This window comes from Doryrhamphus excisus, linkage group LG14 (genome assembly GCF_037039965.1).
Source record: "Doryrhamphus excisus strain RoL-2023G ecotype Guam linkage group LG14, RoL_Dexc_Guam_v1.1, whole genome shotgun sequence".
In the NCBI taxonomy this organism is placed as follows: domain Eukaryota; kingdom Metazoa; phylum Chordata; class Actinopteri; order Syngnathiformes; family Syngnathidae; genus Doryrhamphus; species Doryrhamphus excisus.
The window spans coordinates 19,032,431-19,054,500 of record NC_136370.1 but is presented as its reverse complement, the minus strand read 5'-3'; the positions used below and the strand labels follow the sequence as shown (position 1 = coordinate 19,054,500).

The 22,070-nt window shown below is 42.5% G+C and overlaps 2 protein-coding genes across 4 annotated transcripts; both read left to right on the top strand.

Annotated features, from left to right (window-relative positions):
• Nucleotides 1–1,280: 1,280 nt before the first annotated feature.
• setd3 (SET domain containing 3, actin histidine methyltransferase) lies at nt 1,281–13,722 on the top strand. Of its 2 annotated transcripts, none has more exons than XM_078795886.1 (13): nt 1,281–1,369; nt 4,136–4,255; nt 4,962–5,054; nt 6,133–6,281; nt 6,363–6,435; nt 6,648–6,904; nt 7,332–7,390; nt 8,670–8,784; nt 9,545–9,619; nt 10,823–10,989; nt 12,211–12,296; nt 13,070–13,227; nt 13,319–13,722. In XM_078795886.1, exons 2-13 carry the CDS (start codon nt 4,159–4,161, stop codon nt 13,634–13,636), a joined length of 1,647 nt encoding a protein of 548 aa, XP_078652012.1. In that variant the 5' UTR covers nt 1,281–1,369; nt 4,136–4,158; the 3' UTR covers nt 13,637–13,722. The 2 variants fall into 2 exon arrangements, with proteins under 2 accessions (XP_078652012.1, XP_078652013.1); XM_078795887.1 differs by lacking the exon at nt 1,281–1,369 and adding an exon at nt 1,724–1,744 and having other exon boundaries at nt 4,138–4,255.
• Nucleotides 13,723–16,331: 2,609 nt separating this feature from the next.
• Nucleotides 16,332–22,057, top strand: ccn6 (cellular communication network factor 6). 2 transcript variants are annotated; one of them, XM_078795962.1, is made up of 6 exons: nt 16,332–16,415; nt 16,906–16,988; nt 18,336–18,615; nt 19,836–20,060; nt 21,277–21,470; nt 21,545–22,057. In XM_078795962.1, the coding sequence occupies exons 2-6, from the start codon at nt 16,941–16,943 to the stop codon at nt 21,824–21,826; spliced, it is 1,029 nt and encodes a 342-aa protein (XP_078652088.1). In that variant the 5' UTR covers nt 16,332–16,415; nt 16,906–16,940; the 3' UTR covers nt 21,827–22,057. The 2 variants fall into 2 exon arrangements, with proteins under 2 accessions (XP_078652088.1, XP_078652087.1); XM_078795961.1 differs by having other exon boundaries at nt 16,781–16,988; nt 21,545–22,056.
• Nucleotides 22,058–22,070: the final 13 nt, after the last annotated feature.

Below are 22,070 nucleotides of genomic sequence, written 5' to 3'. Positions count from 1 at the left end.
CTGCAATGCACACCAGCTGTAAAAATCCCTCCACAATGCAAGCCAGCATATGTTTTCCCCGTGCGTGTGTGGGTTTTCTTTCCAAAACATGCAAATTAGTTTCAATGGTGAACCTAAATTGTTTATATGAATGTGAGTGTGAATGGTTGTTTGTCTATATGTGCCCTGTGATTGGCTGGCCACCAGTCCAGGGTGTACCCCGCCTCTCGTTTGATTTCAGCTGGGATAGGCTCCAGCATCCCCACAGGGATGAGAGGCATAGAAAAAGGATGGATGCAGTGGCATCATTAAAATGTCCCCCTAAATAATTTGATATTTTTTATAATTTTTTTTTTTAATGATTTTTTTAACCAAAAAAACTCAGATGAATTTCATATACTAGGACAAAAGCAGGCTAATAAGCAAGCCAATAAGCAGGCTAATACTAGCCTAATGATGATAGGGCTACATGGCGGACGAGTGTTTAGCGGGCAGACCCGAGTTCAATTCCACACTCGGCCATCTCCGTGTGGAGTTTGCATGTTCTCCCCGTGCATGCGTGGGTTTTCTCCGGGTACTCCGGTTTCCTCCCACATTCCAAAAACATGCTAGGTTAATTAGTGACTCCAAATTGTCCATAGGTATGAATGCGAGTGTGAATGGTTGTTTGTCTATATGTGCCCTGTGATTGGCTGGCCACCAGTCCAGGGTGTACCCCGCCTCTTGCCCCGAAGACAGCTGGGATAGGCTCCAGCACCCCCGCAACCCTCGTGAGGATAAGCGGTAGAAAATGAATGAATAATGAATAATAATGATGATAGTATTATTATAGTATTATTATGAAATAATAAGTTATATCCCGGTTCTTGTTCCTTATTTGTTTTTTTTTTTTGATATTTTGATTTTTTGGATTTTACTACATTCATTCATATCCTGTGCATCTCCAGGCGGCTAAGCCCCCCCTGTCCTCAGAACCCAGTGACGCCCCTGGATGGATATATGATGTTTAAAAAATATAAATATCAATGGTGCAAATAGAGAAGTTCTAAGACCCCCAAAATATATAAAAAAAATATTTACTTGCAAATTATGTTTAAATGGCTATAAATAAAACTCTACAGCTGGAAGTTAGACAAATCCATCTTTGTTTACACTCCAATATCAAATATCATTTATTTTTCCTTATTTGCTATCTGAATATGAAGCATGTATAGTCATTATTTATGTTCATTAATAAAAAAAAAACAACAATAAATATCACAGCACGTGATACAAAAATATGTCCAGCGTAGGAAGTGACGTCTGTAGGCGCAGATCCGGTACGGATCGAGTATCGACGGAACGCCGTCGGAACGACAAACTACATTGGAGTTGCAGTCACTTAAAAAAAGGTAAGGTTTGTTCCACAAATGAAGCTAATCGTCCCCAAATGGAGTTAAGCGTTATCGGCATTGAACATCTGGTTGTTGTTTTTGCCCTCCTAAGAAACTTGTGCTTTATATCAGACTCGGCGGCAGCTAGGAAGCGCTAGCTAGAACCTGCTTCCATACATAGCATGTCTGGACGAATAGCGGCTCACTTGACAGACATTAATACGCCACAGTAATGCACCCTTCACGTACCGTTATTACCGTCATTAAACCGTCTGCTATGTTACTGTTGCGACTCGTATGCTGGTGGTAAAATCCCTTATTAATATATTTTTATTTCCCATAACGAGGATACTCGGCCTGACACTACAGTATACCTCTTGTTTAGTTCTTTAGTGAGTTGATTTAAAAATATAAGGCATGAACCGGAAGTGTACAATAATGACTATTTGGTCAATTTTTGTACCTTTTTGCTTCTTACTTCTGTCTCTAACGGTATCTTTGTGCTTGTCAGAGCCTGTCTGTAGTAATGTTGCAAAACTCGATGAAAAAAAATATGACAGTGAGCTTGCAGGCTTTGGAGGAGAGTCTTTTAAAAATGCATTTTTTTTTTATACCATATCGGGAGTATTATTGTTACGCGCTAACGATGGATCTGCGCGATCGATCGATAGCGCTGCGCCCGAGATGGATCCGTCGTTAGCGCACAAATCGATGGATTTCTGCGCTCACGATTGATGGTATATTACTGCGCCCGGGATGGATGTGTGTAGTTTGTTTAGATGCCAGCAGATGGCAGCTCTGAGCGTTGTTACTTAGAAGAATCGACGAGAAGTCGATGCATGCAAATTTCAAATCTTTGATTTGTTACCGTTCTCGGCGGGGGGGGGGGGTAGTGTGAACCCTAACCCCTAACCCCTAACCCTGTCATTGTATGCAATTAGCAGATCAACGATTGTCATTATATCGTCAGCACAGTGTCAAAGCATCGGTCTCCATCGTGTATCCATCGTGAGCGCAGAAATCGATTTGTGCGCTAACGATGGATCCATCTCAGGCGCAGCGCTATCGATCGATTGCACAGATCCATCATTAGCGCGTAATATTATCATTCGTATGTATGTTTGTTAGGTAGATTACTTCTTCATCTTCAATTTCCAGGGTTCGACAATAACGATGTACCGATGGCCCGGGGCAAGTTAAAACAAAATTCGGGGCAAGTAAATCCAATCGGTGATATTCCCGTCGGGCAAGTGCACTTTGTTTTTTTTTTAAAAGCGGTTCTTGTTGGGTGTTGGTAAAACACGGACTGCGTAATTCCGGTGGTAATTTGCAAACCGATCCTTGCAAATCTTGAAATGGACCAATCAGAATCGTTTATTTAGACCGCGGTCCGCGGTCCGAACCCATGTCTCCACTCGACCGCCATGGAGCCAATGTCCAATATGATAAATGGAATATTTTCATAGCTGAAAATCTGTTTATACGTTCTTGAACAATGTTTAACAGTATTAGAGCCCTCTAGACTTGAAATAACTCCCCTATAGTCACCTTTACGCTCGTATTATCTAACTATCTTAGCCGAGGTCATATCCGGTCGTACGGGCACAAGAAACCACGGTTCTTTGTCATGTCATAATACTCTACGGATGCGTTTGTTTTTTTCAGGTTAAAAGACACACCTGTGCATTTTGGTGACGTGCGAATCAATTGATACTTTTGATATTTCGATTCTCAAATAAAATTATGATTTTGACTGTTCTTTCTGTTGTTGTATATTAGCTTGGCTATATTGTAAATCATTCCGCTATCTCATTATATACTTCAAGGTTTAAAATAAATGACTAAGGTACTATGATGTCTTATACATATACTTAAATTTACCAGGAACTCTAGGTTTAAGGGATGACTGTGTAGCATTAATGCTAGCATTAATTAAGCCTTCACTCTCATACTCAAAATGGTTTCCTTCTTGCCTCTATTAAGTCGTGCATGGTAATTGTACTACCGTGCAGTATTCATGGGTCTGAACTTTGACATTTTGAATAGTAAATCCGTGGGGTAACGTTCTAAAATTAGCTAACACACGGTGAACTGTACGCACCGACCAGCCGTCGACGCCTCAAGCTACTCTTTACCCTGTTGTGCAGTGACTACACGCTTCAGGGAATAAACTTGTTTCAGTACTAAATAAGAAGTAGTCGGATCCTGTAGGACTTCCGCAGCAACACAGAGGCAAGATGGCTACCGATTGTGGACAAATAGAGATTTTGCTGCGTTTTTAAGACAACCAACAACCAACCACATCAGCTGTAACTGACCTGAAATCAGGTGGAGTCATTGGAACGTCACTTGGACAAACAGCGCTAAGATTTACTTAGGAGTAGGGAATTAGAAGAATTCTATCTAAAATTAAGATTCATCTACAATTATGTATGAGCCTGACGGCCCCTGATTGAAATGTTTGGAAGTGTTCCTCCACATGAATGTACAGACCTGCGAAACAACCAGGAAACTCCATCTTCAGTGTTTCTTCAACGACATCCAGAGAGTTCTCCCTGTGATGCAATCGACACAGAGACAAAAAAAAAATTGGGGTGTCACCAAATTCAGCATTTTGCGACATTCTTAAAAAGATACATAGATAACAGAAAACATCAGAAGATCTGCCTTAAGGAGCTAGCATAGCATCATCGTTCACCTTTGTATACTTCTCATTTGCTTCATGTGCAATCAAACATATTTCATGGCAGTACAAATACACTAAACACTGCATTTTTCCCTTCAGGCCTGTAGTCCAGCCAAGACCATGGGAAAGAAGAGTCGATCGAAGAAGTCCGGGTCTGGAGCTAGTGCTTTGGCTTCTCCCAAAGAGATGATGAACTTAGTTTCTGAACTGCTGCAAAGTAAGGCTTTGTACGTTTCAGTTGCTATGACGACACATTGAGAGTTCAATCATTCATTTTGTATGACCCTCGTGGGGGGGGGGGTGCTGGAACCTATCCCAGCTGTCTTCTTCAGGCGAGAGGTGGGATACACCCCGGACTGGTGGCCAGCCAATCCCAGGGCACATATAGACAAACAACCATTCACACTCACATTCATACCTATGGACAATTTGGAGTGGCTAATTAACCTAGCATGTTTTTGGAATGTGTGAGGAAACCGGAGTACCCGGAGAAAACCCACGCATGCGCGGGGAGAACATGCAAACTCCGCACAAAGATGGCCGAGGGTGGAATTGAACTCGGTCTCCTAGCTGTGAGGTCTAACCACTCGACCACCGTGCAGCTTTTTAACCCATCAATACCTGGTCCATCATTTTAAATGGGGTTTGACAACAACAACATGAGAACCTCCAATGGCGTTGATTCATTTTTTTTGTCTTAAAGGGGGACCTATTATGCTTTTTCAATTTTTATGACCTATAATTGCAGCTAGAAGATGAAATACAGCAGGAGTAGGTGCAGATTCTGTAAGATCTATAAAGCTTTCTTTGCTGGTTATTGTGTGCAGCGGCTCTATAGGTGTCCACAACTCAATGCAAAGGGAAATGAGCATAATGGGTAATGTGGTGTCCGTGCTTTAACGGTGTTTCTATTTTTTTTCCAGAGTGCAGCGGTGAAGCTCCGTCTGCCAGTGAGGAATGGGAGGAATATGTCCAAATCAGAAGCTTAGTGGAGAAGATCCGCAAGAAGCAGAAGGGTAATTTTGTAACCATATTATGGGTCTTTTCTATGGACAACGTATTATCTCGTGCTTACTATAAGAGTCAACTCAATAAATTGGTAGAGGTACCTAGGCTAATCATACATAAATATAGAGGTAATAATTATCATTATTATTGTTCATTCATTCATTCATTCATTTTCTACCGCTTTTTCCTCACGAGGGTTGTGGGGGTTGCTGGAGCCTATCCCAGCTGTCTTCTTAGGGCGAGAGGCGGGGTACACCCTGGACTGGTGGCCAGCCAATCCCAGGGCACATATAGACAAACAACCATTCACACTCACATTCATACCTATGGACAATTTGTAGTGGCTAATTAACCTAGCATGTTTTTGGAATGTGGGAGGAAACCGGAGTACCCGGAGAAAACCTACGCATGCACGGGGAGAACATGCAAACTCCACACAGAGATGGCCGAGGGTGGAATTGAACCCTAGTCTCCTAGCTGTGAAGTCTGCGTGCTAACCACTAGACCGCCGTGCCGCCTGTCTGTAAAATTAAATAATTAAAAAAAAAATTGTTTCAACTATAATGATGAAAATGGTATTATAATAATAACAATAATAATGGTAATAATAAAGATTAACAATAATGATAATAACAATAATAATATTAAAATGATAATAATAACGGGAGAAAACAAGACAGTGGCATGAACATAATTATATCTTGCAAAAAGGGGTAGGCATTTATAAGCTTTTGCTTCTGCCTACTCCTTTTGGGCTTGTGATCAGATAGCTGAATACAAATGTAAATAATGGAAAGTTATATTTTTATTGATGTAAGAAATGCACTGTAATGTTTCATATATTTGGCCAAATTAATAAAAAAAACAACCTGTGTTATTTGCATTACGCACCATGGCGAGAGATGGTCTTGCCTAATCACTCCTTCAGCAGCATGCACGCTATCAGTAAATCGGTGCTCGGAACTATCGTGTACATAAAAAAAGAAAAAAGGTTAGAATGTGCACACACACGTCATACAGCATACAGTAGAGACTGTTTGTGAAAGGATGATGAATAAAGTCACATTTCAACTCCTTTTTTTCTAGGTATGTCAGTAGTGTTTGAGTGTTCCAGAAACAACCATTTCCAGGATCTGGTGTCCTGGGCAAAGGAGAACGGGGTCTCTTGTGAGGGTTTTAGAATTGCCAACTTTGGAAAAGAAGGATACGGCCTCCAAGCCACAAGAGACATAAAGGTGAGGAGAACCATGACTGGGATCCCTTAAGTCAAGGGTTTGGTTTTACCTGTAATCTCTATATGTGCTTTGTGTATGTAGGCAGAAGAACTGTTCCTGTGCATTCCTCGGAAGATGCTGATGACGGTGGAATCGGCACAGAATTCTATTCTCGGTAAGTCATTTGTGTATATCTTTGAAAATTTTCAGGGATTCAGTTAGTGATTTTATATATATATATATATATATATCATAATATATTATTTATATATTATGTAAATATATACAATATATTAATATAGAATTATAAATATAAAAATGAACATAATATTTGTTAATGCTCACTAGCAGCAGATCATTTTGAATCCTGAAACGTCTGTCTCCCAGGACCTCTGCTTCGCCAGGATCGGATTCTTAAAGCGATGGGAAACGTTTCCCTGGCCCTCCACCTGCTTTGTGAGCGGGCCAATTCTGCATCGCCGTGGCAGCCGTACATCCGCAGTCTTCCTCAGGATTACAGTACTCCGCTGTACTACCAGCAGGACGAGGTGCACCTGCTTCTGGGCACGCAGGCCATTCAGGATGTCCTCAGTCAGTTCAAAAACACGGCGCGCCAGTACGCCTACTTCTACAGACTTTTACAGGTAGGGAAAATGCAACGTCATTCCTCCACTGGCATGCCACGTCTGTATTTACACACAGGCCCGTTCTGCTGTATGCTCTCACCGCAGCACTTTGAACGGGTTAGAACTTGTGAGCTACGAGAACACAGTCCTCTGCGTACCGAGAGGCTCGAGGACTCGCTCCCTTTTGTAATTTGGTGGTTGCTTGGAGCCGCCTTAGATTCAAGAGATTGTTATCTTAGACACAAGTCTACGTACCATCACGCCACTGCTTTGCTCAATCTCCTCGTGGAGAAGCCCCGTGACGTGCAGCAGGAAGTACAGACGCTCATACGCATGCCCGCCATCTGCACTATCCCGATTTGTTGGACCGTAGATCTTTTTTTGACATCGAAGTTATCCGTGTCACAAGCACCTAACTATCCCTCCCCCCCTCCATCATTCACAGACTCATCCTGCTGCCAGTGTTCTACCCCTGAAAGACAGCTTCACATTCGATGACTACAGGTCAGTTTGGATTTGAGCAACAGTAGCAGACAAACAACAACAAACAATAGAAATCGTCAGAAAACCTGGCTGGACATGTAAACTTCAAAGCTATTGTTGTGCAACAGAATGCATTGTAAGGATATTCCATGTCTTCCGTGGCTAGAAAAAAACAAAACAAAAAGCACAGAAGGAGGCGTCAGAAGTGATGGAAGACTTGCAGGACGACAATATAGAGCAATAAGGGAGACACATAAGACCATAAGGAGTTCATAAAGGAGTTTTCAAGTGGGAATTTGGAGCAGAAGGACATAATAACGATGAGTAGTCATATTTTGGGTGACCTCCTAGAGCGTTGGTCACCACCCCTCTCTGGTTTTGGCCACAAAGCTAGGCAAGAAGGACCCTTCACTGACCTTCAAGGTGTCTGTTGTAAAAAAACAAAACATGGTAATGGTAATTTCATTTGAACAATTGAATGCATCCCATAATCAGTTCCCAGTTCCACATGTCCAAAAGGAGTAGGAAGAAGCAAAGCTTATTAAACCCTACCCCTCCATCTGGTACTTTTACAATCACTAACTGTTACATTTGTTCACTTCCTGCTTTCCTGCTAGTTTAAGGTTTTTTAGTTTTTTTTTATAAATGTATACATTTTTATTAGTTTGACATTTTTATATTATTTTTATTATTATTAAAATTATAAAACATTTTTTTAATTATATTATTATTTTGGTATGTTTTATTTTATTTTTTTCCATCATATTTCTCCTCTCTTGTAGAGAAGTATTGGATGACATTTTTAGCTAATTGCTTATTTTTAGCCTTGTGCATTATTTTAGCTGCTTGAAGATGAACTATATCAGCAAGTTGAAGTATTTGTGATTTTAGAAATAAGGAGTTAGTATGTTCTCTGTAGGCGGCATTATGAATTATCCTTACTGGCCTTTTTTAGCCAGTGAAGATTGCTTTTATAGTTATTAGCCCATATTTCCACACAATAAGTAAGATATGGTAGAACCAGAGTGCAATAAAGAGCGTGGAGTGATTTCTGATTGAGAACACATTTTTTTTGTTCAATATTGAAATATTACCATGACCCTGGACAGTGCCTGTGCTAAATATAAATGCATAATTAGGGAATTCACAACAGCGTCCCACAGGTTGGCGACCCCTTGACCTCACAGAGAGCTCTGCTCAGTGAGCCAGTTACAATTCGGGTATGAGAAGGTGTTTTAATACGGTAAACGTGATAAGCACCGAATGCAGCATATGAACGATGACGGGGATTGATTTGCAGGTGGGCGGTGTCTTCTGTCATGACCCGTCAGAACCAGATCCCTACTGAGGACGGCAGCCGAATCACACAGGCCCTCATTCCTCTTTGGGACATGTGCAACCACATCAATGGACTGGTAGGTGTATCTCAGCCCTGGTAATACTTTATGCTGCTATGAGTGGCGGGGATGGCGATGATTTAGTTCTTAGTTAGCGGTTAGACACCCTGTGAATGTGATGGGAAGAAAGGAGCTGGAGCCTATCCCAGCTGTCTTCGTGCGAGAGGCGGACGAGTGGTTAGCGTGCAGGCCTCACAGCTAGGACAGTTTGCATGTTCTCCCCGTGCATGCGTGGGTTTTCTCCGGGTACTCCGGTTTCCTCCCACATTCCAAAAACATGCTAGGTTAATTAGCCACTCCAAATTGTCCATAGGTATGAATGTGAGTGTGAATGGTTGTTTGTCTATATGTGCCCTGTGATTGGCCGGCCACCAGTCCAGGGTGTACAACGCCTCTCGCCCAAAGACAGCTGGGATAGGCTCCAGCACCCCCGCGACCCTCGTGAGGATAAACAGTAGAAAATGAATGAATTTTATTGTGAAGAGACCCCAGTTCAATTCCACCCTTGGTATGAATGTGAGTGTGAATTCTTGTCCAGGGTGTACCCCGCCTCTCGCCCCAAGACAGCTGGGATAGGCTCCAGCAAGGAGCCTTCATTCACTGAATATGCACTTCTAATTGTTTTCTGCATGTAAACGTATATTTGTGTATAAAAAGTGTTTGTAGTAACCTTTTTGGGTGCCTGATATGGATTCATTTGACCTCCATTAATTCTTATCGGAGAAATGGATTCGGTTTCAGATCCAACGTAAATGTATTTGTGTGTCATCATTTGCAGATCACCACAGGCTACAACTTGGAGGATGACCGCTGTGAATGTGTGGCACTGCGAGATTACAAGGAGAATGAACAGGTACAGGCGTCGAACGCATGCTTTATATGGAAATAATACACATTCACGCAACATTATAGAAAGTCAACCCCTTTGCTTTCACTGCTGGTTTTCATAAGCCGGAGTACAGTAAGGGGTAAGATAACTGGTCTGTAACCAGTCACCTTTCCCTCCATGAGTTGACATTCAACGTGACACACAGACTCTAGCAAAGCCTGTTAAACTACTACGTCGCCTCGCATGCTTTTAAAACATGTGATGGTGAAATGTCCAATGCTGCTGCGCCCTTCACACGCTCGCGTCACACAATTTGCACATTCTGTTTTTGCTTTTTTTTTTTTTAAATATGGCGTCTGTAGGGCATGTCGTGCAACTTTAAATCCAGCATTTACGGATCAGATTGGATATTGGATATATTTTTTCCCCCACAATATTCATTCATTCATTCATTTTCTACTGTTTTTCCTCACGAGGGTCGCGGGGGTGCTGGAGTCTTCAGTCGAGAGGCGGGGTACACCCTGGACTGGTGGCCAGCCAATCCCAGGGCACATATAGACAAACAACCATTCACTCACATTCATACTTATGGACAATTTGGAGTGGCTAATTAACCTAGCATGTTTTTGGAATGTGGGAGGAAACCGGAGTACCCGGAGAAAACCCACGCATGCACGGGGAGAACACTCGTCCACCGTGCAGCCCATATTTGTGAACAGTTTAACAATAATGAACAGTGAGTCTTCCAGGCCCTGATGCAGCAAAACAGTCCCAGACCATCACACTACCACCACCATATTTTACTGTTGGAATAATGTTCATTCATTTTCTACCGCTTATCCTCACGAGAGTCGTCACCAGCTGTCTTGGGGCGAGAGGCGGGGTACACCCTGGACTGGTGGCCAGCCAATCACAGGGCACATATAGACAAACAACCATTCACACTCACATTCATACCTATGGACAATTTGGAGTCGCTAATTAGCCTATCATGTTTTTGGAATGTGGGAGGAAACCGGAGAACATGCAAACTCCACACAGAGATGGCCGAGGGTGGAATTGAACCCTGGTCTCCTAGCTGTGAGGTCTGCGCGCTAACCACTCGACCGCCGTGCCCCCCCCCCCCCCGAATCTGACAGCATCTAAAGTATCCACCTTTTGACAAAATGAAAGTTGTTCACTTCGATCCAGATGATCAAGTCTGATGCCGGTGTTATGTCTGTGTAGATTTACATCTTTTACGGCACAAGATCCAATGCCGAATTTGTGGTCCATAATGGCTTCTTCTTCCACGACAACGTCCACGACCGGGTGAAGATCAAGCTGGGCATCAGTAAAAGCGAGAGACTCTACGCCATGAAGGCAGAGGTGCTGGCCCGTGCTGGTCTACCAGTGTACGTGGAACTTCTTTTCACCTCTTATAGAGATCTTGTAGATCATTCCCATTGGGAACCTGCATTGGAATTGTCTACATACAAGTACATTTCAAAGGACCGATATAGGATATCACCGAGTTTCAGCCACTGACTCCATAAAACAGCCCCAAAACATGAATGAATGAATAATTGGCTTTGGCGTCTTGGTGAGATTTTGTGGAAGCGTGTGATTTAATTATTACTTCTTCTGGAAAAGTGAGCATACACCATGTTTATCAGCTACGACAGTATGTGGCGGCAATAAATACAGTCGTCCCTCGCTATATTGTGGTTCCAACATCTAAATTAAGCATTTTTAAGCATAAAAATTGCTAAATGAGCAAACTAAATGAACTAAATCCTGTACGATGTCCCCCCAAAAAATACATTCATTGAAGTTTTAAAGGATCGTAATATTGAGTAAGGAAATCAAACAATGCACAACGATGAGCCAATTCAAGAAACAATACAAGCAGTTGATGTTTGCTAAATACAAGGATGAAGAGTCTTGAACCAGTCATGATGTGCTATATATACGTATGCCAGGAGAAAGACACGATGCGGCCATCCGATATATGCGAGGGAAATTGGAACGGGACTGGAGATTTTGTCCGAAATAGGCGAAATCCGTTATAAAAAATCCGATATATGCAATGAATTTTTATTGGAAATGCATTACAGAAAAATTGGTTATTTTTTAATCTGTCCATTTCCGATATATCCGAGTCCGATATATCCGAGGTTTACTGTATATCACTATATTGACACTTACTATGGTACCCATTATGGCATTGGATGCTCATATCACCGAGTACTTCAGTATGAGGTGCATTATTTAAAAAAAAAAAAAACTTAAACTGTATTATGGAAAGCAGGAAGTGAACAAATGTAACAGTTAGTGATTGTAAAATAAGCATTGCTTCTTCCTACTCCTTTTGGACATGTGGAACTGGGAACTGATTATGGGATGCACTCAATTGTAATCTGATGCATGTTCAAATGAAATGAAACCATTACCATTACCATAATAACATGGCTACTGTTATATCATGTAATGGATATACAAAGCAGTTGCCAGTTTGTCCGTATGAAAAGTGAACTGGCTAACGCTTATCCTTTATCCTCTTGGGAAAAAAAAGAGCATTTATATATGTGGCATTAAATCCGTGTTTTCCTTTTGTCTTTTTCTCTTTGTTATAGATCTCACGTCTTTGCTCTGCACGCCAAAGAATTCCCCGTTTCGCCCCAGTTACTAGCTTTTCTAAGAGTCTTCTGCATGACAGAAGGTAAGGTTCGGCACACAAACGACATCCGTGTAAAAAAATGTGGATTCAATGTGGTTATTCCGATCAGAAGGCATCTGGAACAGAAGGGGTTAAAGAAGGAACATTTCCCAGTTGGAAATTTCAGCTCCAGAAAAAAAAACGAAACTAAAAAAAATCAAATGCTCAGCGAAGGATTCGGTTATGGGTAGTTGCGTCATTCTTGTTAATCACCTCAGAAATTGGTTTCGGGACGTTTGATGCCAGCGTTTCCAGGAGGCTACTGGGAATGTTGTTCCGCGTGTTGGGGATGGTTTCACGCTTTTTTTGTAAACTTCCCATGCCGTCCATCCCCAAATGTTTGACAACCGCTCTTTTGACACCCCTGCACAAGTTCCATTGACTGAAAAAGCACAATGAGATCATGATAGCGCCCCCTAAGACATCTCCCTGTCATGCTAATAACGGTGGAAGCTATCAGGACAGTCAAGTTTACATTTTTTTCTCATCAGAGAATAAAACTTCCACCTTTCAATGTCCCTTGTTTGATGCTCTGCTGGTATTTTGTGGCATTGAAGGAGACGGGACCTTTGGAGATGGAAACTGTTCTCCCACAAATGCCATCTGATTGGTTATGGAGCTGCACTCGATACCAGTAATCATTCCCGGATCGTCCCGGATCGTCTTGTGTGATGAACAGCCAATTGGATCCTCATTTTTGTTTCTCAAACAATCCCAACATCAAAACATTGAGGCTAACAATTGCCGGTCGTTTGTATGGTTTTGTTTTCTCACAGAGGAACTAAAAGACTACCTCGTTGGAGAGTCCGTCAATAAGGTCTTGAACCTGGGCAATAGTGAACACCCAGTTAGCTGGGACAATGAAATCAAATTGTGGACTTTTCTGGAAGCCAGAGTCACGCTGCTGCTCAGGAGTTATAAGACTACCGCAGAGGTGAACCGTTTTTCCTAAAAATGATATATTTACAAAAAAAATGGTCAGGTTATTATTTTTGATCCCTCAAATGGCAAATGGTCTCTTTCAGGAGGACGCGGTCATGCTGCAGCAAACTGGTCTAACGCCTCACGCTCGTACGGCTATCCAGCTCCGCCTTGCGGAAAAGCAGATCCTGCTGAAATCGCTCATCAACGGACAAGCCAAAATGGAGGACTTGGTCAAAAAAATGGCCGACGGCAAACCTTTGCCTTGCTGTGACAACGGCAACATTACTAATACTAACGTTGATGCAAAGCTTCCAGTTATGCTGCATCAGGTGGAGACGTTTGAGCAGGAGAACCACAGCGATCCTCTGAATGGAGGTCAGATTATGCTGGAGGCTATTCAAGCTCCGGCGCAGCAATAGAGTACATTTACATCTCCTGTATCTATAGATATCATTTCATTGGATTCAAAAATGTTTCTATTTCCTATTAAAGGTGTAAATATTTACTATTATCATCTCTGTGTGGAGTTTGCATGTTCTCCCCGTGCATGCGTGGGTTTTCTCCGGGTACTCCGGTTTCCTCCCACATTCCAAAAACATGCTAGGTTAATTAGCCACTACAAATTGACCATAGGTATGAATGTGAGTATGAATGGTTGTTTGTCTATATGTGCCCTGTGATTGGCTGGAGATTGGGTGTATCCCCGCCTACCATCCAAAGACAGCTGGGATAGGCTCCAGCGTAACCACAACCTTAAAGAGGATAAACAGCATAAAAAATGGATGGATCTAAATAATATTACATATAATAAATATGGGCTGCACGGTGGACAAGGGGTTCACATGCAGGCCTCGCAGCTTGGAAACCCGAGTTCAATTCCACCCTCTGTCATCTCTGTGCCCTGTGATTGGCTGGCCACCAGTCCAGGGTGTAACTAACCAACTACAAAAATGAATGAATGAATTTGTCCATTGGCCTGTATTGTAAATGTACTTTTCGCACGATTCCAATCATTTTTAACATGAAGTACAGGAAAGAAACCTTTATATATCATATCACATTAAAATGTCACAAGGGATGCACCTGCAGTACATATTGCATCCTGAAGGGGGGAGTGACCTGGAAGGTGCTTCCACAGAGGAAAGGAGTGTTTTTGTTTTTTTTTGCTAGCTGCAAATTGCATTCAATACATTTTATTCTCTTCTGAATAAATAAACGAGTTTGTCAAACAAGATGGCGGCTATATACCCAAACTCACCAGGAGGAGAACAGACTTTACCTGGACAAAGAAAGGCTACATAAACAGTAGGGGTGGGAACCTCAGCACTGAGGATGATTCCATACACATCTGGAGCACCGCCAGCGATACGATACTTTAACGATACATGGAATTTTCTGGCGATACGATGCGATAATCATTTCATTCAAATCAATGCAATCCAATATGATATGGTGGAAGTCAACATGATGCAAATAAACAAAGGGAAAAAATGGAATTCAGTATGGTCCTACAAAAAGGATTTGGCTTTATTCCTTATTGGCACTTGGCAGTAAATTCTACTAAAGTGCTAAGTTTGTCTATTTTTACTATACACCACTTCTTCATCATTCTTTTTGTCAACTTAAAACAGCAACAACTTTTCAAAAACAACTTTCCTCGCACTTTCTCATCGGCTATGCAATTCCAATAGCAGTGGTTCAGTGGTGGAGTAAAACAATTAAACAATAATTACTGCTGTAAAAAAATAAAGTACAGCAACAACAACAAAGTTAAAGTGATACTTTCAACAGTACAATCAATGTTTGTTTATATTCCTGTCTTTAAAACATACTGCTAATATGAATATATGAAATACGTGCATTGTGAAATACAAAACGGGAGTGGCGGATACCAGCATTTTGTTCATGTTCTGGTAAAAACAAGCATATTCACTTTGTTTGGCTTCAAGCTAAGCTAAGCTAAGCTAAGCTATGAAAAGAAATGTTTCATTTTGTAAAAGTAGCTCAATGTGAAACTAATATTTTTTCCTTTCAAAATGCACTTTAACAACAAAGTTAAAGTGATACTTTCAACAGTACAATCAATGTTTGTTTATATTCCTGTCTTTAAAACATACTGCTAATATGAATATATGAGCTAGCAGCTAGGCTAATACTAGGCTAATAGCTAGGAGCAGAAAGTGTAAAACAACTTATACTCTTTTCAAATTGTTTCCAAATTCAGGAAGAAGCCAACTGCTCTGTTGGGGGGGGGGAATTGTTACAAGGATGGACAAATAGCAAATAGCCTGGACAATTTGGAAAGCAGAGGAAGATCCACTGACCTGATTAGCTTGATTTTCCCCCGGTGTCCGACGAGGAACTAGACGGGGGGGGGTAGACTTGTCCGTGTTGTGGTGTCCCCTTTTTAGGGGGGGGTCATTTTTCTCAAATGAACGTTTTGTCGAGCTTTCCGTCGTTCTTTGAGAATCCGTAATGTTTCCAAACATACAAATTAAACGTTGTGGGGGGGTTAAATATATAAACTTTCCCGCTGCTGCTTGCTACAAACACGTCCATGCTGTTTTACTAGTAGTTGTATGTGCCTCACGGCTTCCGTCCGTATTCAATACAAAACGCCAAATAATGATGGTGCATTCATTGCACCTGGGAAACAGCATATGGGGTGAAGTTGAACATTAATAAAACGGCGCTTGCGTCGGATTTTACAGATACCCGCAAACGCTTCGCAATGAATCTAGCTTTCACCCGTCAATGCATCCCGGTGAATGATCCGATGCACTCGCATCGTGCGCATGCGCATCAATTAATATCTGGGGCTTGCTAGGTTGAGTCTGGTTTGCTAATGTAGCGGGCGAAGTGTAGGACGAATATATTCGCTTTTTTGGACAAAAACTCAGTAACTTGAAGAGGACGTGTGGGCTCTGTTTATTAAACACAACAATACTACCATATAAAAAAAAACGCCAACCCTTTCTAGACAGTCACATTTATTTGATGTCATCCGTGCACCCACTCTCCAGACATGACTAATCAATTTAGACCAAATGAAACTGTTACACTAGCTATGCTAATTTCTCAATATCAATAAACACATCAACGTAACTACCGCTAAAAACTAACTGACTTTAGAAAAACAAAGCACCAGCCCCGAAAGAGTCAAGAGACCAGCTTGTCAGAATTTCACACAACAAAACGGTAACGTGAAAATGTTAGCCTAGCTTAAAATGGGACCTGTTGTGCTTTTTTTTCTCCACTTTTCTGACCTATAAATGTTGTTAGAATGTTATATTATGTTGTTTGTTGATTTTAGAATGTTTAGAATGTTATATTATGTTATTTGTTGATTTTATATTTTTGAAGAATTGTGCTGCCCCCTCAGGATACAAACATTTTAAATATATTGAATTTTTGTGAGTGTGTAGCTAGCATTCACGGCTGAGTGTGAGACTGCGAGTTTTAGAGTACTTACCTATACGGGAGTGAGGTTTGGAGAGTAAACAAGCAGGCAGGGCTTGGAGCATTCCAGCAGTTTCAAACATGAATATTTCTCCTCCGGACAGGGAAGGCAGAGAAGCGTGCTTGGGACAGCGGACAGAGGGATGCTTTGTCCGCTTCTTCCCACCTTAAACCTTGCGCACCACTCCTCTACTTTATAGCGTCTGTCAATTGCTTCGCCCTTCTTCAGTGCTGACGCAAAGTTGAAGCTAACTTGCTTAAGAAATGCTATCTCTTCGCCGCCGTCTGCTCCTGTTCATCCTGACTCAGCAGGTAAGAAGCATTATATTTTATTAAAAGCAACGTGGCTTAATTTGTTTGTGTTTACTCGTGATAAAGTTGACCCTTTTATTATTTGACCTCTATTCTTTAATGATTGTTTTTTTTAACTCGATATAAGACTGATGATGTCTCCCTGCTTTTGAAAAACATTAGAGTTCTTGTATTTACAACAAACAATATAGGAGACAGGCCTCACATGCTTGACATACGGTGATTTTGTTTTTTTTTTCCGATATCAGAACTTGTCCCGAGTGTAAGAACTAAGCATGCTCCGATCGGTATCAGTGGATAAAGTATCGATATTGGATGATACTTGCTTTAAAACGCAGACCCCCTCCGCCGATCAGCGCCAGCCCCCATAAGGCAGCGGCTATAAAGCCCCGGTCCCGACCCGCTGTGGGCAAAATCAGTGGATAAGTACCCCTTTACTATGGATTTGGGAGCACCCAGACACTATGTAGCACTTTTAGTGCAGGAGGAACTTTAGTTGTGTCCGACTGCGGATGACGTGTGTAACCGCTTCTTGAACACGAACCTCAATTCCCCGGCGCTTCCCCAGTCTCGGCGAATGACGAATGAGCGTTTGTGGCGCGCTTGAAAACGCATGTTGTGCACACTGATTTTAGCAGAGGTGCCGAGGGCACAGACGAGAGAGTCGGCTTCATATGAGGTTCCAAAGGCAGCGGATGCGGCTGGAGGGGCACAGCAGAGGCGTGCAAACCTGCTTTTTATATAGGATTTCAGTTAATAATGTGAGGAGACTGGAAATACGTGCATTGTGAAATACAAAACGGGAGTGGCGGATACCAGCATTTTGTTCCTGTTCTGGTAAAAACAAGCATATTCACTTTGTTTGGCTTCAAATAAGCTATGAAAAGAAATGTTTTGACTTATGTATGTTTTTTTTCTACCTTATTATCCATTTTTGGTGACTTATACTCCGGAGCGACTTTCATTCATTTTCTACCGCTTATCCTCACGAGGGTTGCGGGGGTGCTGGAGCCTATCCCAACTGTCTTGTACACACTGGACTGGTGGCCAGCCAATCACAGGGCACATATAGACAAACAACCATTCACACTCACATTCATACCTATGGACAATTTGGAGTGGCTAATTAACCTAGCGTGTTTTTGGAATGTGGGAGGAAACCGGAGAACTCGGAGAAAACTCCACACAGAGATGGCCGAGGGCGGGATTGAACTCGGGTCTCCTAGATGTGGGGTCTGCGTGCTAACCACAGGAGGACGCGATTGCAATTGCTGTCAATTATGAAAGTTGAACTGAACTTTATGAGCGATTCCAATGATTTTGTTATTATTTTGTCTCCTTCTTCAGTGTCTTATCCGGGTTCTCATCAATGGCCAGCATCCGGCCCGTGGTGGTGAGCGCACTACGGCGGAGAGACAGCAGTTCTGTCACTGGCCCTGCAAATGCGGGGAAACGCCTCGGTGTACACCAGGGGTGAGTTCCGTGCTGGACGGGTGTGGCTGCTGCAAGAGCTGTGCCAAGCAAATCGGAGACGTCTGCAACGAGAGGGACGTCTGTGATCCGCACAAGGGAATGTACTGTGACTTTTCCGCTGACCGACCAAGATTCCAAATCGGAGTCTGTGCCTGTGAGTGTTATTTTGTATCATATACTTCCTGTGCACTGAAAGCCGGGCATCTCGGTACTACCGTAATTTAGGAAATGGGTGCCGACTCACCGCAAAGAACCACACGGTTTTGAGACGTTACTGTAAGACACTTTCAAAAAACCTCTAACAAGGTTTTTAAAGCATAATTCATGTAAAGAATATCCTGTCGTTTAGATTACTGTAATGCCCTCATCTCTGTATAAAATAAAAACTCTAATAAAAACTTAAGAAAGCACATATAGTTGGTGGGTAGACAAATGATTTTTTCATATTAAAATGAACAAAGCATTATTAGAGCCCTGTAGACATGACAAAACACGACTATAGTCACATTTATACTCTTTTTATTTACAACATATTGCGCAACTGCAGGGTCTTGAGACACATGCTAACTCGCAAACTAGAGAGCTAGCGACCTAAACGGTAGCCTTCAAGTTATTCCCTTTAAAATTAAATAGCCAAAAACGTACCACTTCCACACGGATAGCGAGGATAACTATTAACAGTTATGAACTATTAACTATATACAGTTATTACACCGGATTTAAAGTGGCTACATTGGCCCCCCCGCCCGCTTCAGGATGGATTTTAAGATTCTCTAACTGGTTTTTAACGGCCTTGCACCTTCTTAATGATCTGATCTGCTTTTATCATATCAACCCTCGCGGATTAAAGACACACCTTTTTAATCAGGCTCCTCCACCCTAGGGGCTGTGTCGGGTCTGCTGAGGGGGTGCCATCGTTGGGTCCCTTCGACCCGGCCGGCTCGGGGGTTCCTCCCTTTTAATGTGGGGGTCCGCCCATCTGTCGGAGTCGGGGGGGGCCTGCGGCTCCTCCCAGTGTGGACGGCCCCCAAAGGTGGCGTTTCCTTGATGCTCAGTGCCATGCCATGTCTGTGTGTGATTGTGTGTGTGTGGGTGTGTCTAGTATGGAGGGTGGGAGGGAGGGGCTTTCTTAGTATTTGTTTTTCCTTTTAATTGTGATAATTAAAATAGGACTAAAAAAGATAAAAACATAAGAAAAGTTTAAAAATATGAGTTAAAAGCCTTTTTCCTTTTAATTGTGGTAATTGTTTTTAATTCTGTCAAGCACTTTGTGTTGCATGTCTTTGTAGGAAAAGTGCTATACAAATAAAGTTGATTTGATTTGACAAATAAATGAATAAATACCTTGACCTTGAGATGTTTCCTTTGTTTCAGACTTCATGGCAGTTGGATGCGACCTTAACGGAGCCCACTACGAGAACGGGGAAGCTTTCCGGCCTAGTCCCCTTTACAAGTGCACGTGTATCGCAGGCGTCATCGGGTGTACTCCGGCGTTCTTTCAGAAGCCTGCAGGTCTTTTGGGACCCGCTCCGCTCATGGGAAACCTGCCGGGGAGCAAGAGTTCCAAAAAACATGCGCAGGATACAATGTACATGTCAGGTAACCCCACCTTACACATTATTCATTCATTCATTCATTTTATACCGCTGGAGCCTATCCCAGCTGTCTTGGGGCGAGAGGCGGGGTACACCCTGGACTGGTGGCCAGCCAATCACAGGGCACATATAGACAAACAACCATTCACACTCACATTCATACCTATGGACAATTTGGAGTGGCTAATTAACCTAGCATGTTTTTGGAATGTGGGAGGAAACCGGAGTACCCGGAGAAAACCCACGCATGCACGGGAAGATCACTAATCCACCGTGCAGCCCATATTTGTGAACAGTTTAACAATAATTCATGGTTCCATTTATTACAGTGAGTCTTCCAGGTCCTGATGCAGCAAAACAGTCCCAGACCATCACACTACCACCACCATATTTTACTGTTGGAATAATGTTCATTCATTTTCTACCGCTTATCCTCACGAGGGTCGTCACCAGCTGTCTTCTTGGAGCGAGAGGCGGGGTACACCCTGGACTGGTGGCCAGCCAATCACAGGGCACATATAGACAAACAACCATTCACACTCACATTCATACCGATGGACAATTTGGAGTGGCTAATTAACCTAGCATGTTTTTTGGAATGTGGGAGGAAACTGGAGTACCCGGAGAAAACCCACGCATGCACGGGAAGATCACTCATCCACCGTGCAGCCCATATTTGCGAACAGTTTAACAATAATTCATGGTTCCATTTATCAGACCATCACACTACCACCACCATATTTTACTGTTGAAATAATGTTCATTCATTTTCTACTGCTTATCCTCAAGAGGGTCGTCACCAGCTGTCTTCTTAGGGCGAGAGGCGGGGTACACCCTGGACTGGTGGCCAGCCAATCACAGGGCACATATAGACAAACAACCATTCACACTCACATTCATACCGATGGACAATTTGGAGTGGCTAATTAACCTAGCATGTTTTTGGAATGTGGGAGGAAACCGGAGTACCCGGGGGAAACCCATGCATGCAAACTCCACACAGAGATGGCCGAGGGTGGAATCGAACCCTGGTCTCCTAGCTGTGAGGTCTGCACCCACATTACACATTATTTAGATGAAAACATGGCAGAACCAATGTGATGGTATTAATTTTGAAGGGTTAATCATTTAACATTAGCATATCCAGGGTTAGCATTACAGGACCACCCCCCCCCCCCCAAGGTTGCTATTGACACTATCTCGTGTAATTACTACTGAAGCTTACAGGGATCCTCACTTGGCCTGGAAAAAGAACTGTCTGATCCAAACGACCACCTGGAGCCCCTGTTCCAAGTCCTGCGGCCTGGGAGTTTCCGTGCGCGTCAGCAACAATAACGGCAAATGTGAGATGACAAAAGACACGCGTCTGTGTTTGCTGCGCCCGTGTAAGAAGAACGTGATCAACAACATGAAGGTGGTTACACAAACCATCCAAAGAATGGGAATTCTGTGGATGGAAATAAAATGACTGTGGATTGTCACACGCAGGTGCCGAAAGGAAAAACATGCCAACGTCAATTCCAGGCAAAAAAAGGGGAAAAGTTGATACTTTCGGGTTGTTCAAGTACCAAGAGGTTCAAGCCCATGTACTGCGGCACCTGTATGGATAAGCGCTGCTGTTCCCCCAACAAGTCACGTATGATCAAGGTCAACTTCCGATGCCCAGGAGGAGCCACGACCGAGTGGAAGATGCAGTGGATAACTTCCTGTGTTTGTCAGAAGACGTGTGGTTACTCGGGTGACATGTTTTCAGACTTGCGTTTGATATGATTCCTTCGAGGAAAAACAGACCCAAAGCACAGGTTTTGCAGTTTTGGTCACAATATTAATAATAATAATAATCATAATTTGGGCCTTTAAAGAATTTATTTTAAACATTCTTATTCCACAGTGGAATTATTGCTACAGTACAGAAAATTATTTATTATTGTTTTATTAAAAACAGAAAAATATACAAACTTTTTCAGTGCTTTGGTTCCGATTTTCTACAATAAAAGCTCTGATAAAACATTCC